At 31.4% G+C, this 18,834-nt stretch overlaps 3 protein-coding genes across 12 annotated transcripts; 2 read left to right on the top strand and 1 right to left on the bottom strand.

Moving 5' to 3' along the window:
- Window positions 1-127: 127 nt before the first annotated feature.
- On the top strand, window positions 128-2,041 carry LOC117232208 (receptor-binding cancer antigen expressed on SiSo cells-like). Its single transcript, XM_033491433.1, has 4 exons — window positions 128-620; window positions 747-899; window positions 965-1,078; window positions 1,153-2,041. Exons 1-4 carry the CDS (start codon window positions 450-452, stop codon window positions 1,342-1,344), a joined length of 630 nt encoding a protein of 209 aa, XP_033347324.1. The 5' UTR covers window positions 128-449; the 3' UTR covers window positions 1,345-2,041.
- A 1,385-nt stretch (window positions 2,042-3,426) lies between these two features.
- Window positions 3,427-17,426, top strand: LOC117232206 (protein dopey-1 homolog). 9 transcript variants are annotated; one of them, XM_033491422.1, is made up of 26 exons: window positions 3,427-3,680; window positions 4,455-4,692; window positions 4,887-5,164; window positions 5,255-5,420; window positions 5,502-5,691; window positions 5,783-5,958; window positions 6,042-6,314; window positions 6,393-7,944; window positions 8,034-8,296; window positions 8,372-9,509; window positions 9,589-10,014; window positions 10,081-10,391; window positions 10,461-10,662; window positions 10,758-11,159; window positions 11,241-11,377; window positions 11,481-11,634; window positions 11,723-12,094; window positions 12,165-12,303; window positions 12,464-12,635; window positions 12,711-12,922; window positions 13,001-13,153; window positions 13,222-13,417; window positions 13,869-13,880; window positions 14,193-14,360; window positions 14,439-14,550; window positions 16,570-16,773. In XM_033491422.1, the coding sequence occupies exons 2-26, from the start codon at window positions 4,637-4,639 to the stop codon at window positions 16,771-16,773; spliced, it is 7,464 nt and encodes a 2,487-aa protein (XP_033347313.1). In that variant the 5' UTR covers window positions 3,427-3,680; window positions 4,455-4,636. The 9 variants fall into 9 exon arrangements, with proteins under 9 accessions (XP_033347313.1, XP_033347314.1, XP_033347316.1 ...); XM_033491423.1 differs by lacking the exon at window positions 3,427-3,680 and adding an exon at window positions 3,702-3,854; XM_033491425.1 differs by lacking the exon at window positions 3,427-3,680 and adding an exon at window positions 4,011-4,030.
- LOC117232209 lies at window positions 14,574-16,294 on the bottom strand. Of its 2 annotated transcripts, none has more exons than XM_033491434.1 (2): window positions 15,730-16,294; window positions 14,574-15,228 (listed from the first exon to the last, which is right to left on the bottom strand). In XM_033491434.1, exons 1-2 carry the CDS (start codon window positions 15,815-15,817, stop codon window positions 14,699-14,701), a joined length of 618 nt encoding a protein of 205 aa, XP_033347325.1. In that variant the 5' UTR covers window positions 15,818-16,294; the 3' UTR covers window positions 14,574-14,698. The 2 variants fall into 2 exon arrangements, with proteins under 2 accessions (XP_033347325.1, XP_033347326.1); XM_033491435.1 differs by having other exon boundaries at window positions 15,751-16,292.
- Window positions 17,427-18,834: the final 1,408 nt, after the last annotated feature.

Genomic DNA, 18,834 nt, shown 5'->3' with positions numbered 1-18,834 from the left:
TTATTCCTCTCGTGAATATAATTTAAAATTTTGTGAAAAAATAATGAAAGATTATACATAAGTTGTTAATAAATATAATTTCTAAAGGTTTACAAAAATTAAAATTTAAATTGCAAGATGGTCGAATTACGATTAATTCTGATAGCAACTAGCAACCTGTTGAAAGTTTGAAAACGAGTCGACAGTCGACACATAGATTTTAATCGATATTTCTCGATAACCTCTTTATTGTTTTACGAGAAGCTGTGTGCCGGATGGAGAATATACTTATTATTAACAGTTATTAGTGTTTATAAAGTATGTACAAAGTGACACGACAGTAAAATCACTTAATTCTAGATATTTTTCAGCAAAATGGCATTTGATCAGTCTTGATTCTTTGTAATAAAAACATATACAATTTATTATTATATCATTGTAAAAGAGGTTAGATCTATGCCGATATTACGATGGCAGTAGAATTTTTAGTAAATCGTTTGAAAGCCCTCATCGTATTACTTCTGGGAGTATTTAGGCGTGCGATGTGCTGTCTTCGACGTCGAAGAAGGTCGTCTTGTGATTCTATACCTCTCTCCACGATCGGCGTAGTACCAAACACCGTAAACAACACAACACAACCAGTGAGTTTCTAACATTGTCATTCACCTTTTTTTAAGTTCATTTCTTTTGCAACGATTCAAAAATTATGAAAATCCTGTTGTACCATTGACTCCGATAATAGTAATCACTGAAGATGCTTGCTCAAGGAATTAGAGCACTGGGATCAATGGGAAGAAAATCCTGTCGTGGTCGTGCCAGATAAGCCAGTTAACACGGTACAAGCAAAAATTGAACAATACAGACAGCAAATTTCTAAACTGCCAGAATCTACAGAGGAACAGCAACCAAATTTTTTTGAGGTAATTATCTCTATTGCTTTAACAACTGGGAAATATCTATATCTAACTTCTTATATCTATCATAGAATATGACACCAAAGATTACAACACAGACAAAGATTTTAGTAAAAGATAAGGCTTCGGAAAATACATCCTGGAACGCATCAAAATTTGCCATGGCGAATGATCTCATGCCATCTGTATGTTTATGTTTCTTACATAACTATTTTTAATGAGAAGGAACTATATAATTTCTGAAATTATATTTACATAGAACGAGCTAGGAGAATGGGAAGACAATGCTGTTGGCTGGGAAGAAGAAACAACAAAGGAATTTGGAGACCCCACAAAAACATTAAGAGAACAGAAGCGAAGAGAAAGGGAGCAACGGCTGTTTGAGCAGCAGCAGAAAAGAATTGAACGCAATTCAAGACCTCAACCATTAGGTGCAAAACTAAATTCTTGATGAGAAAGGATATAGAAACAAAGATTTACGTCAGAAATGATAATTTTTCATTCGATGATGTTCATGCACAAATGTGATCTTTTTACAACTGCATGGAACGTCAATTAAGATTAAGAAAAATCAAAAGTCATTGCTTGTGCTACGAGTTATATGTTTTTTTGTAAAATTTACCGAATCGTACCCTGTATAGGAAAACATCGCAATAATATTATTTGAAATGTCCAAATTTATATTTTAATGCGTTTATTAGTTAATTGATACATCGCATCTTACGCATTTAATTCCTTGTTGGAAATTACCTGAAAATCACTGAATGGTATTTAATGACACGTGAAATATCGAACTTTTTAATAGAAAACAAAAGAACTGACTTATTTACATAACATATTTACGTTACAGAAACTACGAATGTTGCATTGGTAAACGATAATATTATTACTTTTGTTATTTAAATTGTTTTATTGTTAAAATGTTTATAACGTCTAGGGACATTCCATGTAAATAATCTTGTAATACCACATAGAAACTGATTTTTTATAATGAAATCGGACTATTTTTAGAAGGTGAAAAAATAGAATAACTAATCTCTTCGCAAGTATGAATTTCTCTATTTGATTATTTTCTTAATCATACCGATATAAAACCGAGAGCATGTTCATTGAATTTGTAGCGGTATGAAATAAATCATATTACTACACATACTGTTATTAAAAGACTTTATGAAAACCTCCAACAAATGCAAACAAACATTTTGTGATATATTGTAAGTATGTCTAATAAGCATTTAATATTTGTGCTGCTTTTAAAATGCCTTTTGTATGGGATTGTAAGAGGAAGTAGCGATTATAGGGAACAAGGGAAATATTTGATATTGATAAATGAGTATATATTTGATACATATAACTTTTCGTGCTTCGTATGACGTATATACGATAAAATGTATCAAACAAACTTCCCCCTATGTACAGGGAATAAGGGGCTTGTGTCCAATCAGAGATAAGTCTAAAGTGAAAAAGATAAGGACGGGCGAAAATCACAGGATAAAGTAATATCGTTCGTTCATACAGCCGTTCGTTTTACTCCAGTTATTGAACTGTTACCAATTATTTAGAAACTATACATATATTTTATAACGCGCTAAACATATTGTATTATCTATATCGGTTAATAAAATAAACTGGTAAGTATGTATAAAAGAATATTTATACTAAAAGCTTATAATTCGGAATTCCATCATTTGAGGTATTCTGACAGAAAAAAGACATCACAAATAACTATATAACTATTTACATAAAATATTGTATTACAATTTTAGAATTAAATGGTGATACATAGGACATACGCGAACCGTGTAAAAAATTACGTTGATAATGTAATAAATAAGAATTCAATAATCATAATTACCACGGCATTGAATAAACTCTAGTGAAAGCGAGTTATTATCTGTGAAGTCTATACCAAAAAAACCGGCAAGATGAACAAGATAATGAAATAGTAATATCTGACTTCAGATACTTAGATTTTAAGGATTTTGAGAAAAGCTGGAATTTCACTTCGCAGAGATACTTCAAAAAAATGTGGGGATAGTAACGGCCAGTTAAAAAAACAGAATTCCGGCCAATTAGCAAAGTATTGCTATACATCACGTCGATCACGCACGATACAATCTTGTTGTGTACGTGGCCAGCGACGTACACAAACAAAAGAATATTAATTAATAAGAAAAAGACCATACTAAAAATTCTACTTGCATGTATAAAGAGATAGTAAAACAATGATATTTGATTTCAGATATCAAGCTTTTAAAGTCTGAAAAGCTGGAATTCCACTTCATAGATATTATTTCGAAAAAATGTGGGGATAGCAACGGTCAGTTAAGAAGACAGAATTCCGGTCAATTAGCAAGGTATATACTGTTACTGTGTACGCATGGCATAGGTTATACGTCACGCACGTTACAATCTTGTTTGTGTACGTGGCCAGCGACGTACACAAACGAAAAAATGCAATAAGTGGCATCGATACACGCGGTGACGTACGCTTGAATTCTTTGTGCTTCGTTATATGTATAGTTCAGTATAACCAACTTCACACAGTCTACATCATACGTGTACACGAAATGATGGAAAAGCTCGTTTGACAGAAGCCTATCATAAAAACTGCGGTGATCCATTTTCAGGATTTTCCAACTGAATTTTCTTCATCTTCCTTGATTTCTCTTTTAATATCGTCTCTTGATGATCGCATTCGTGATCAACAAAACGTGCGCGATTATTCGATACTTTTCACCTTCACCCTTAACGACATATGCAAATTCAAAATGTCAACATCAGAAGGTGAGCTGTTCGTCAGACCTATCTACAAACGATACGATGGACGTTACTAACTTTTTGAATCTCGTTTTGTACCCGTTTACGTAAACAGTATCGAATTAACCTCAAATTAACGGGACGATTGTTAATCGTTCCTTTAAAATATTTTCGAACGAAAACTAAATACGTACATAGATGGTATGAAATTGTGGCGCACGAGTAATTTCAGAAGTACATATTAAGTGACAATAACAAGTGTGTTTACATTGTATCTTTTCAATCCTTCATTTATTTTTAAATCAATATTGAAAAGTATTTTTCGATTTTAACTATATACATATGTTGGACGGATAGGATCGTTGATACGGGCAATCGTAAGCAAACAAAGCATGAACATGAAAGAAACAATGTTATGCCGTTCTTGTTCAAATTTTTTCTTCTACGTACAATTTTCCTCTACAATCGCGTAGTATACATATTTCTCGGAACGTTAAGAAAGAAATATTATTTTATATCATTTTTGTCGAAAATAATATAACACTTGTCGATCATATGTTACACGGAACGATTAATACAGTTACTCTTGGTAATACAGATAAAACAATCTGTTTTTAACAAAACCACAAAGCCACGACAAATCGTTGAACCAGTCGATAACCACACGTTGCGATTTATTTTTATCAGAGTAAAAACGCAACTGTGTCTGAGAGAACTTAGTTATTCTAAGAAACGCGCGGGGTTGATATTGTAGGTTGTGATCAACATATTTGTCTAAAGGTTACCTGATTTTTTTTTTAGGCAGAGGGATACACTCTTATCTAAACACAATGTGCTGCATGATAAGAGCATTTTTTAATGGCAATTGCCTCTTATGAATCACTTGTGATACCAATCAGTACTGAAATAATGTAAGAAGGATCAAGTATATGTGATACATAGTCGTCTATTTTTATTGTAAATTACAATAAAACATTGTAACAATGGGTTCTATAGCCTTGGAAGAGTTTGAACTCATGAAAGACTCTAAATATAGAGTGTAAGTAAAGTGTTTCACCTGATTGTTTATGTATATTCCAGTCTATTAATATAAAACTTTCCAAAAAGCAAATATAATGACATTGTTTCTAATTATGTTAATATTTATTAAAAGAATATTTGTTCATATGTAATTAAATATAGCATTGAATTTTAATCTTCTATGCAAATTAAAGAATGTTATATTTTATACAGCTATGTGTCAGCTGTTGACAAAGCTCTAAAGAGCTTTGAATATACAAGCGAATGGGCAGATTTAATTTCTGCACTTGGAAAATTAAACAAAGTGTTATTAAGTCATATGAAGTTTCCAGTTATTCCTAGAAGAATTAAGATATCTAAAAGATTAGCACAATGTATGCATCCTGCTTTGCCATCCGGTGTTCATTTAAAAGCTCTAGAAACCTATGACATTATTTTCAAGTGTATGGGCACTAATAGACTGAGTCATGAACTATTTATATATAGTGCTGGTAAGATTAACATTAAACAATTAATCCTTCCAATTGCATAATTTAAATTTATTTATTAATTTGTGTTCATTAATTTGAACTTCATTATAGGTCTATTTCCTTTGTTGGGTCATGCTGCTATGAATGTAAGACCATCTTTGTTGACAGTATATGAAACTCATTTTGTACCTCTTGGAGAGAGATTAAGGCCTGGGTTAAGTGGATTTTTAAGTGGTGTTTTACTTGGTTTAGAAGATGGGTCTGACCACTTTGATAGGTAATAATAAAATAAAAACAATGTGAATCATAAGACAAGAACTAAAATATTCTCTTAAACTTTATAAATTTGTTTCTTTAGAACCAACTCCTTGCTTGAGAAAGTATGTGAGGGAGTAGGTCCAGAACATTTTTATGCATGTTTGTGGGATTGTTTAGCTTCAAATTCTGGAATCCGATTACCTGCTATATCTTTTGTATTAGCTCACTTCAACAAAAAACTGCCAATGGAAGAACAAAAGTACATCATGGGCACAGATACTAATATTATGGTAAAAATAAAAATTATTACAAGAGATCAAATATCATTTGTATTTTAATGACTGATTTATACACGAATATTAATTATTATTAATGAATTAGGTTACTGCTCTTTGCGCTGGAGTACAAGACAGTTCTGTGTTAGTACAAAGGAGTGCTTTGGATTTATTGTTAGTTGGTTTTCCTGTACATAATAGTCAATTAACACACGAGCACATGGTATCACTAGTCACAGCTGCTCTTGTCACTATATTGAGGAGAGACATGAGTTTGAATAGGTAAAGTAAAAAGATAAAAGAATGTACATAAAATATATTTAATGGGACATTTTATAAAATTAATTTATGTGTATATATCACAGACGATTGTTTGCATGGCTTTTGGGTACTGAAGTAAGCACATCTATTTTGAAGAGAAGAATGGAAACTAAAGTTTTAGAAAACATGGAAAATACACCCACTTATTTTGATATGTACTCGAAGGAAATGCTAATTGAAGCAATAAAATCATTGTTAAAAGCTGTTTGTGAGGAAAGTCCACAAGATTTAAAGCCATATAGAATACTGGTTTCTTTATTAGAAAAGGCAGATATTGGTCCAGTAATTTTGGATGATATTTTATTTGAAGTTTTTAGGTAAAACAACATATTCAAAACTAATATAGCAAAATAATCTCTTCAATAATATAAAAACTTCTATTTTTTTATTCATAGGACATTTTATAACGCCTGCGGTCAATCAAACAGAGTACCAAAAACAAACGAAGTAGTAAAATCAGCAAACTTGTTATTTTCAACATTAGAACCATCTTACGTATGGATACATTGTGGCCATCTGTTTGAAAAGGCTTGTCAAGGTAGAGCAAAAAGTAAACAAGAAACAGAAGACATTGCCGTGAGGTCTGTAGGTTGTGGAATGCCGAATTTCTTGGAAGTGTGTATATTGACTGAATTTCTGCTCGATACTGTGTCGTTGGATGCATTTATAGACACTCCTTCTGAGCATCTACCTGGCTTATTCTACGAGATCATTAGTAAACTTTTGTATCACATCGATCTTTTATCTCCTATGGAGATCTCGAGAAGTCTTCGATTGTGCGCGAAAATTCTGACAAAAGTACAGCCGACGGTGGTTTCAAATCACACGGAGAAGAACGAATTGGAAACGAAATTGGATACAACTACGAGTACTACCACAACAGTCAATGATAACTCCTTAACCGCAATTCCTTTGGAAAAGAGCCAATCCGATAGTAAATTGAATAAACCGGACACAACTAGCGGTTCGTTTTCCGAGAAAAGTCCCAGCCCTAGAAGAAGAGCAAACTCGGGAGGTGCCACCAAACGATCCGATAAAAAGTCGAAAAAGAAATCTAGTAAAAGTACCTCAAAATTAAGCGACTCTTTACCAGAACCAGGTACCAATATTTCGGTAGTCGTGGATGCAGAATCCAAAGGTTTGCCAAGAAATAAAAGTATGGACGATATAAAGACCGAATACATAGAAACGAGTACCATTAATTCTCCATCTAAGGATCAGTTGACTACTTTGAAACAGTCAAGTAAAAGTAGTCCTATGGGCTCCACAGGATCCTTGGGTAGAGGACCGTCTCCTGCGTTTCAAGCGCAACATTCGATGTTAGAAAAATGTTTAAGACAGTATGAGACTTTTTACGTGAAATTAGTTAGTAATAGAGTATTGACTAAAGAGAAAACGGTTCAAAATATGTTCGATAATTTGATGATACCGTGTCCAAGGGAGAGTTTCGACGAGAGAATGCGATATCTAGAACTTTTATTAAATTCTAGATTAAATATGGAGGATTCTGGTTTCTTCAGCCAAGATATTTCTGTAATGGAAGATACCAAACAGTTAGACATTCTTCATCTGTATATTGATTCTATTTCACAAGCAGAATGGGATGATGCTATGAAAATGGCCTCCAGCTTGTTTGTTGAACTATCTACATTTCCTAAGTATTTTCTTCCTGGTGATGGACTACTTGTAGAGGAAGAACCGAAGGGAAATATTATTCTTCCAGATTGGTTGAAAGTTTTAGTAGTTTGTACTTGTTGGTTGGGAAAACAACCTGCTTTACAATTAACCAGTATTGCTACTTTGTTAGATTTAGTAGCTTTGTTAAAAGCACATAACGACATTGAGACCTACCCAAAAAGCGGGGAGGGAGTTACAGCTGTAATTATGGTGCCATTATTGAAACAATGGCATATAACTTACTTGATGCAATATACTAACGTATTTCAGGTATTCATATACTTCTTTAAATAATTTTTATATCTATTTAAACTTAGGATAAGGACTGCTTGAGATCTAAAATAAGTATATTTATTAAGGTACTAGCACAATCCTTATGGCATCATCTTGGCGAATTACCTGCACATAAATACAGAATGCGATGTGTTGAATTGTTGCACGAACTGCATCATGCTTTACACAATTCCTGTGATGCTGTAGAGGATGTAATTGGACTAGCACTCACGTCAGAAAATATAGAGAAAAGAATAGAAGCGTTCAATAGGTTTGCCACATTATGGCATCTCGGACGTGAAATTGAAACGAACCCTAGATTGCGAGGTTGTATGAAATCTTTCGATCGGTACGTTATATTATTTTTAATACATTTTTTAATAATCTTGTATCTCACGTATTATTAATTTAAATTGTTCTACAGATCATTGTTAAAAATACTGGATAATCTACAGCTCGCAGACAACTCTCCTCTAAAGCTTCATGCTCAATCATGGCTTCTGCACTCCTTAATGCGAGGTGATGTTTCGCGGGTAGTAGACCCGTTATTGATAATACTCTTAGATCCATCTACCTGTCGTATGAGCGTGCTGCATGTCAGTATACAGCATAGCAATACTGTTTTGACGAAAAACGATCCCATAGAAGAAAAGTCTGAGATACAAGATGACACAGAAGGTGCAGCAAAAATTTACGCAATCAGTTCAGTAGACGGTAATGTGATATACCACGTTAGTGATAGCGTAGATGAAGATAAGAAATGGCGTAAAGGTAAAAAGAAGAAAAAGGCCATAAATCCTGTGAAAGTGAAAAGAATATTTGCCGTAACGACATTGGCCGCCGGTGATAATTGTAATCAGTACGTAACCGAAAAAAATCAATATATGAAAGAACTAGAAGTACCTCCTAGCATATCTGGTAATAGAAAGATCTCTGTTTTTGTGAATCCTTTGTCGCTCAACTGCAATGAGAATTCCAATGACTCTCTGACAGAGGACGATTTGTTGCCTAGTGTGAAAAAGGTAAACTTAACAACAGAGTTGTTAAAGAATGCGACAAGATTCAAAAAGATAGATTTCGACAAAGGTTCGACCGCTAGCTTAGACGAAAGTTTCTATGAATCAGCAAATTCCAGCTTAAAGGCGAAAGAAAAAAATGGGTTTAAGAAACTGAATGGAGAGGTTGGCTCATCTTTGGATTCCATTACTAATAGTTTCGATTCTAGCAGCCCTGAAATTACCAATAAGCAAACAAAACAGAAGAAAGAGTCCATAATAATGCCAGGTAGTTCTAGGGAAGTAGCAGGGACTATCATTAAGGGCAAATATCATAGCACAAACGAATTTGCGACGAATTATGATGTTCACGATGTTGGAAGTTTTGAAGCAAGCGTCGAAGTACCTAGTTGGACGATGGATGACGAAGAAGCAGACTTGGATATTAGTACAACTGCAGAAGAATATTTTAGTAACTCTAGTGGGAATAGTATAGTTGAAGAAATCTTAAATGAAGTGCTTGATAAAGTAATGCATATTTGCGACGTTGTTGAACCATCTAAAAGTGTAAGTGGTCCATCTTCATTTTATATTAAAGAGTTAAGTTATATATCACGTTTGTATCAGCTCAATAATATATTTACAGACTGATGAGACCTCATATCAAAACTCGAAAACGGGTCGCAATTTTGGAATCGGAGTACACAATCTTCATTCACATATGCTGCTTTACTGTGGGGTCTATGATTCGACTAGAACGCTTTACGCATTACGTACACTTCGCAACGAGTTGTTAACAAACACTAGAATGTTTCTATGTTGTGCTGCAACGACTGGTGTAACCAATGCGACAAAAAACACAACATTGTTAAATTTACTAGCTAGACACAGGAAAAGTGTATTTGGGAGGAATTTTCATGGAGACATAGCAAATACAGAATTCATAGCAGCTTATAGAAGTAGCATGTATTTAGAAGTTTTAATTAGTGTGTGCCTTTATTTTGCTAGGAGCTATTATCCTAATTTAGGACAGATGAGACTTACGCACGAAGAAATTTCAGGAAATCGGCAGGTAATAGTATTCATGAAATTTGGTTTAAATTTTTGTAAGTATTGATTAAAATTTTTTTGTCATTAGGTACAACTTGCAAGTGCAGAACTATTGACACTTATATTCTCTGAATTAATTCCTATCGTTCGTGATTCAGGGAAAGGTTTTAGTTGTTATATAATCGATTTACTTACTAAATGTAAAGTACAAAAAGTTGCATTACATTGTCTTGTATCTAGCGTGATGAATATGAAAAATGCTCATAAGGAAAATGAAGAGGTATTTACATTTACAGAAGAAATCATTTCATTCAATGATCCAGTCATAGACAATGATACAAGTAAATGCAAATACAGAGCAAGCGATCATACAGAGGCTTTTCAAATACAACTATTAAGGTACATATTTAAAAATATAAGGAATCGTACGTTTCGCGTTATATTAATAAATATTTTTTGTAATTGAAGGTTATTATTAGCTTTAATCATGTTAGAACATCAATGTGGTAATCAGAAAGGTGAAGAAATATGCCCACCAACTACACCAACACCGAGTACTCCAACAAAGACTGTTCCTAACATTATGGGAAGTAGCTTAAAGTATTTAGTTGGTACATCAATTCCACAACAACCAATGTTCCTTGCTAGCATATTAAGTGCTTTACAATTGGTAAATATGTACTTTCAATACTCTCACACTTACAAAATATTATTTCAATGGTTTTCTTCATTTATTTTTTCTATAAAATCTAATTCTTTTTATAGGAACACATGAGACATTTACACCAACATTGGACAACTCTTGTTACTTCCAGTCTTCCCTTCATGGGATCTTCGTTAACATCTATAGTTACGTCAGTTATCCACCAATTATGTTGCAATATCGAAAACTTAGCGTCGTATTATATCAGCGAAGAAACAACAACGGCGACAAAGTTACAAGATATAAGCACACTGGAGTGTTGTCTTCCTGCGGATTATACAGTGACACATCTAGAAGCTTTAACGTTTTTACTTCATTATTGTTTATTGGATACATCGCAACAAATAGGCTTTTCATTTAATCAGCCTTTGAGTGGCACTATTCAGACGGGAATACCTGGAGCAAATCCAAGCCAAATATTCAATAATCTTATTCACGTGTTTATGCCGAGCCCACTTTCTCCAGTAAGATTATAAAGAATATACGTTTTCAAAAATATTATAATAAAAAATATATGTATGTATGTATATATTTCTGTTTTATAGGAGCTTACTACATCAAAAGATAAAAATGGAGTTAGTGAATTACAGCAGCATGCTCGAAGAACTGCTTTAAGTCACCTGCCAAGAATAATTGCATCTCTCTCCACTCTTTGGCAAGCAGTGTTAGCAACCAAGGACAAGTTTGTCTTATCCTTAACTTTTTTTTGTTTCTTTTTTTCTTTTTATTTGAAGTGTCTAAAAGTATATATTATACTAATGAATCTTTTTTAAACCAAAATATAGTGATCAAGCCAGTTGCGTAGTAGGAAGTCCAAGAATAGTGAAGCATCAACTACTAGAACTCTTGTCTCCCATATCTTTTCATCATGGTGTAAACTTTTTGGCCGCCATTGCTGTTGCCTGGCACGAGAGGCGGCAGCCTTCTGGTTCTAAGAAGGTAATTATATTACCAGGCTTATATAATATAACTTTTCATATCATATAACATGTATAATATACATATGTCTCTTTATTTACTTAATTAGGTGCTTCCAGAAGCTTGTTCAAATCAACAAGTTATGGTTGATTTAGTAAGCGCAATCCGTGTGATGCCTATTGATACTTTGGTTCAGACTGTTCATCAAGTTGTAAAGAATCAACCACCGATTCATGGTGTGAAACAAGATTTTTCGTTAGAAGTTTCTGTATTGGAACTGCTCTATGTTTATATGCAAAGTAATACGTCTCAATCTCTAATTGAATCTTGGGCATCTTTACTTGGTCTACTCAAAGATGGCCTATCTTTAACGGCGCCTGCTCAATTTCTATTATTGGCGATCTTAAATGAATATGTACAGAAATGTCCCCCTATGCAAGAAAAGAAGGATATTAGAGATCTGCAAGATGTGTCTGCAAAGGTACTTTCTTCAGATTTTCTTTTAATTAACAAATTTTTATCTCTACATTTTTTATTTAACCATATTTTAGTTGGTTGAGTCATGTTCGCAAATAGCTGGAGCATGTTTAGAACAAACAACCTGGTTAAGAAGAAATTTAGCAGTAAGGGAAGACGCATTTGAAGTTGCTGAAGGATCATCGGAAGGTAAAGAAGGCAAAAGTGGTGCTGGTGCGTAATATGCTTTTCTTTTAGAAAAACTTTATTTTCCATTTTATATTAGTAACCGTAATCCTTATTGTTTGTTTGTTATTTTTTCCATGTTAGAGCAATATGCCTCAGCATTCTAATCCTGACTTGACAGAGAAACTAACAAAAATGTTTTTTGCAGTAACACCCGGCACACCACCTAATGCAGCATATAGTATCCAAGCTCAAGCAGTATTAGCAGAAATAGTAGCACCCTTGTTGGATGTTAGTTATGGTTCCCAAGAAAAAGAACGTGTAGTGACGCTGTTAACCAATCTCATGTATAATATTACGCCATATCTTAAAAATCATTCGTAAGATTCTATCCTATCTAATTGATTAATATCGTTTTTGGACATATTGTGTTCTACTAATTACTAAACTTTTAGGACAAAGAATATTGCCTCGTTTACGGCTTGTTCTCAATTACTGAGCTCCTTATCAGGTTACCAATATACAAGGAAAGCATGGCGCAAAGATGTGCTGGATCTTCTGCTAGATTCTGCTTTCTTCCAAATGACACCAGCATGTTTACCATATTGGAGGACTATCATAGATAATTTAATGACACATGACAATACAACATTCCGAGATTTAATGAGTAGTTATCTTTCTGAACAGAATGACAAATAAATAGATTATTAACGCGTTTATTTTAAATAAATTTACTTCGTTGTAGATCGCGTTTCAATGGCTCAAAGTAGCAGTATCAGTATATTCTCTTCGAAAGAGCAAGAATATGAGCAGAAAGCCCAACTTTTAAAAAGGTTAGCATATGTGATACTATGCAGCGAAATGGATCAATATCACAAATACATGCCTGAAATTCAAGGTGAGTTACCTCTGAAACATTAATAAATTTCATATAATATTGACTTTATTATTGTTATTTATTACCAGAACGACTTGCGGACAGTTTGCGACTACCACAAGTAATTCCATCTATTCAAGCACAAGTGTTTCTTTGTTTCCGGGTGCTACTTCTTAGAATGTCTCCACAACACGCAACTTCCTTATGGCCGGTAATAGTCAGCGAACTTGTTCAAGTTTTCCTATACATTGAACAAGAACTGAACACAGATAGTGAAGAATTCAGGTAAAATAACATTTTATGTTTTTAATTATGGGAGTTATTTTGCTTTTGGGACTTTGGTGCTTTCAGTGCATGATACTTCAATGGATTTTGTTCAAGAATTATCAAAAGGAGGAAAAATATGTACATATAATAATATTTTATTCGGAATTCATTTTATTAATACATTTAAGATATATATAAATATATATATATTATCAATTGTTATTTATTTGATATTAAAATCGTATTCAATTTCTTTTTAAATTAAATTTAAATCCTGAGAATTTTATGTAGTCTGATAATCTTGCGCTAAGCGTAATATAATACTATGTCCTACTTAAACTGTTTGGTTCTATTCCTTACTAACATTAATAATACCTCTAATGTCATATTGTTTTTGACTCTGTTTCGGTATCCGTGATTTGGTGGAATTTATGATGCCTCCGTAAATTGATTGGTGTTGGGACATCAGTCGTCATGGCAGGTAATTTTGAATGCTTCTTGCATATTAACGTATACGAAACGAAATGTAATTTCTAAACATATCTATATTTTAGATATTTCGTCCCTATTGGAAGAAGTGTAATATTTTCATAAAATCGTTAAAAGATAATATTACAGTTCTTCAAGAAACATTTCGTAGTATTGGGAGATAGTTGATAATCAATGGGAAATGTGTTTGTTTTGTTTTTCTGCTTCTGATTGCAATATGCTAGAACTAGTAAAGAAAATTAATTGAAAGTTTATTAATTAAATTAATCTTTTATAAGATATTATATTTTTAATTTTTATACAGCTCACATATAAAACTACTCTCAGCTTTGGATTCATCTTGGGCTGTGAATGCTAGTAATGGACTTCAAGCACATGGCCATCCCCATTGGTTGCAATTGCAACTTGCAGCTGCTAAATTATTAGATTTAGCACTGCTTTTACCTGCACACAGGCTTCCTCAATTTCAAATGTAAGTTAAAAGTACAAACAATATTTATAAGAATAATTCTTATAAAGGAAATTACATAAAATTGGAAATTTTGTACAGGTATAGATGGGCATTTGTAGGGGATTCAGCGGTAGGATCCATGGAAAACAATAATCTATCTTCTGATTTTGTACCACACATTACGAGAATAGCAAAACTGATGGACAGTAAGGTATGTTTAAAAAACAATTTATGTTTTATTTTATAAACCTTTCCATCACTTTATTCAAATTAGTATATATTCAGTATTCCACTGTGTCACATAAAGTGTATTGAAGGTACAGCAAAGCATTACATTTTTTTCTGTATTTTAACACAAATTATGTGATATAAAAATTGTCTTCCTTTGGAAGACACTGTTCCGGTAATAGACATTGTTGCGTTCTTTCGTCAAATACGTATTCTTCCTTACATTCGCATCCACTTTTACATGGCGTGTAACAATCTACCATATCCGGTTCGGTACAAGTAAATTGACAAAGGCAATGGGTCCAAACGGACCTTTCATCACATTGTTGAAAATTTTTAGTGATCATATAATCGAGTTCTTCATAGTCGTATCCAGGAATCCGATGTTTCGTGTATCGATACACTTTCTCTGGCTTATACCACTCCAACTGTGCGACTGATGATCTTTTTTTGAGAGAATCGCCACTATTTTCAAACGGAATCTGAAGATCATTTTTGTGGGGGTAAACGTTGTTTTGTATATTTGCGTCTTCGAAATTGCTCAAAATGTAAAAGTCATCCTGAACCATATCCAGATGATCTTTGTCAAAGTTTCCAATGTAATTGGCTGGTATATTTTCGTAAAATTCTAAATCTTTATAATCAGAATCATCCGTATATTCTACAAAATACAGTGTAATTATAATACATTGCAAATAAATACGATAAAAAGTTTAATTCGGTTTTCATAGTAAAATATTATTCAAGTAAGCTTACTGTGTGATTTATATCATTTAATTTCTATTAATTGCAGTCAATTAACTTTAACGAAGTCTATTGAAAGCGGAAAAAATATAATGGACCATTAAGCATATCGTCATTTTTCCCCGTTTATTTATGTAATTCAAAATAAATATTGTATTAAAAAATATTTAACTCATTAAAAGAATGATTCTTTATATTTTAGATAGAGTAATAAATTAAAAAACCAGTCTTAAATTATAGTAGTATATATAAACTACCAAAATATAAGTAAAAGATACATTTAAATAGAACTTTTTTAAAGATTTTGTATGTTATTATAACAATAATTTATAAATCAATGAAGTTCATCACATTGATCAATTAAACAAAATTTTTTGGACATGTATCTATTTAATTTAAATATTTAAAAAACACTTACGTGATTGTGTATAACACTTACGGGCATTTATCACTACTATAAAATAAAAAATGAAACAAGTAACTGTTCTTAATCCAGTCACTGCCATGGTCACTTTCAAACTGATTGACAGTAAACTGAGTACAGTCTTTTATTACAAATGTACTTAATGAACACTGTATGTAACTTCACTCACATATTTCTCTTAATTATAAAATCTATTTTAATTGTTACTAAAGAAAATATTATATATTTAATATTATATATTTATAATTTCCTAATTTTATTTATACTAAACAAAATTTGTCTTATCTAAGTATTTATGAATCTGCTTTTATTTAGTTATTATTAGTATTCTCTGACTTTTTTTATTATTTTTATATCTTAATATTTTAAAAGTATGGTTTAACTAAATAGAATGCACACACTACTTTGGTCTGCTTTCATCAATTCTGATGAAATACTTATTTTAGTATCATGCAAATTATATATAGATATATGTATTTTATTTTTGTAACTATGCCAATCACTCTCTATTTCAATAGTTCAGTGCTTACATTATGTTTAATATTATAAACTACATACTAGTAAATTACTTTTTAACAATTTCATAGGTAATATTTATTTGTACTTTTAATTCAAGTTTAATTTAGAGGTTTCCATTTCCATTTCTATGAAGCAAGAAGAAATAAAAGATAAGATTAGGATATATTTATAAAAATATGTATAATATATATGCTGGCATTATATTATACTTCTTATTTTACAGTTATAAATAACAGAACAAATTACTGAACAGGTGTTTCTTGCATTGTTCGAAAATCATTCATGATTCTATGTGAAATATCTGCTTTATTCCAGTATAAACAGGAAGCAAACACTGTGAAAGCTGTACCCGGTGAACTACTTCTAACGTCGAATAACATTCGTTCATTGCAAGATCTGCATTATTTTTTTACGACACTGAGTCGCAGATCGAGTGATACACAGGCACCGTTGAATGTTACACAACTGGAAGCAGTGATTGAACAAGATTTTCTTGAAAAAATGCCAGCTGCAAGGTAGTAGTAATATACGCATTAAATAATGTAATGAGACAACTTTTTAAAGAAGAAAGATGGAAAAGTATCTGAACATCTTTATTCTTTGTTATTTTTTTAAATACAATAAATTGGGAGACCATGATTCTCTTAAAAGGAGTGATCTAATTCTATAAAATCAATTCTATACAATCTTATCGTTACAAGCTGTACATCAAGAATTAAGTAACGTAGGACATGTATTATATAGTGATATTTGAATGAATATTTGATTTTTATTAATTAAGCTTCTAACTTGTCTCCTCATTCGGTTGTGAATAGTTATCAAAAGATACGCCAGGCTGGTGCCTAGCTGAATATTAATATCTGTAGAAAAATATGTACAGTGTAACATAATATTTTATTGAAATGTTATTTTTTCAACGGTTTCGAAAAAGAGTTGTTTGTTCTTTGTTTATCATGTATACCCCACTATCCTAACATTAATGAAATTTTAGAGGATGATCAATATAGTGATATATCTTATATATATATATATATATAAGCAAAAATTTCTTATTTTCTTTAAATTTACACATCAGTTTATGAAAAGTACAATATACATAATATATCCAATGAAGCTTTTAGTTGATTGTACATATTCATGTCAATAAATCTTCCTTTTCTTATTATTTTGAATTATTTTCTTATTATTTTAAACTGTGGTGATTTTTAAACTGCAAACATTATTAATTAATTATTAATATAAACATTATTAGTTAATTATTATATTTAAAAATTTAATATATACGAAGGAGAAAATGAAAAAACAGAGTACATTTGTATATGTATCATGTGTGTGAATATTATTGCCATGTCTTTCTTAAGACTTAATATTGCTGTATTGATTATTAAGTGTACACTATTTAGGTTTGTAATAAAACTTGAACTTCACTATCTCTTAAATTTTATTTTACTAATGGAGTTATAATTTTCACTCATGTGATTCATTGATTCATATGTAATTAAACCGACAAGAAAACTTCCTGTAAAATTATTTTTCTATATGTAAACACATAAAAATTTCAAGAAGATGTAAGTCTTTAAACAGTTTGTGAAACACACAATTCATTTATGAGACATTTATTAGAGTTGCCATTTTTATTTTATAATGTATTTCTATACATATATAGATATATATATATATATTTGCTATGTAATTGCTACCGCATTGTCACCGTCTCCTTATGCTATTTTACTTCTATTTAGATGCGAAACAAATTAACTAAATAAACATATACAAAATATTGTACACTATTATTGATCTACTGATTAAAGAAATAAGCAACAAGAAACCAAGTATATCTATACAAACAAGAATTTTATAATCAATGCTTGTTGTGTGATGAAATGACATTTGTTATTCCCTTTTAAAAGGCATCTATGTATTATTTAATTATTTAATATGCATACATAATGTGAATATTCCATAATTTAAATGACATGCATTTTTTATTTATATAATGTAAGAATGAAAAAATAATTTTTCAATTGAAAACATTTCATTTTAATTATATAAGGAGAAATGTTCATACTTTAATTTTCGTAATATTCACATACTATTATTAATATAAATGTTTTAGAATAGTATATTAAAAGATTGTATATTTTATAGAGATGTAATGCATTTCTTTGAACAGAATTTTTTATTTAAGCAATTGTACAATCAAATTAATATTTGATAGCGTGTACATTATCTTCTACAAAAATATTTTCAATTGTTCAATGGAACAACTTATTAAGCATTATTACATTTTGTAAATATTTTAAGATATAATTTTAGTTACACAATTTTTTAAATCGTGCAATACTTTCATAAGAAAGTCCATACTTATTATGTTCCTTGCTTTCCAACTTCTTTTTGTTTCATATTTTTGTAAACAGATCAAAAAAATTCAAGAAATTCAATTATAAAATCTGTTATATTGTAAAACATATTGGCAAAGCCAGATATGAGTGATATTCATATATATTTATGTTGAAATATGTAAATTTATAAAATAAATTAATGTTCAACAAAATATTGCATAATTCACCTACTCATTTA

Source organism: Bombus vosnesenskii, unplaced genomic scaffold (assembly GCF_011952255.1).
Source record: "Bombus vosnesenskii isolate JDL3184/JDL3185 unplaced genomic scaffold, Bvos_JDL3184-5_v1.1 scf7180000013285, whole genome shotgun sequence".
Classification (NCBI taxonomy): Eukaryota; Metazoa; Arthropoda; class Insecta; order Hymenoptera; family Apidae; genus Bombus; species Bombus vosnesenskii.
This window is presented reverse-complemented; position numbering and strand designations above follow the sequence as displayed.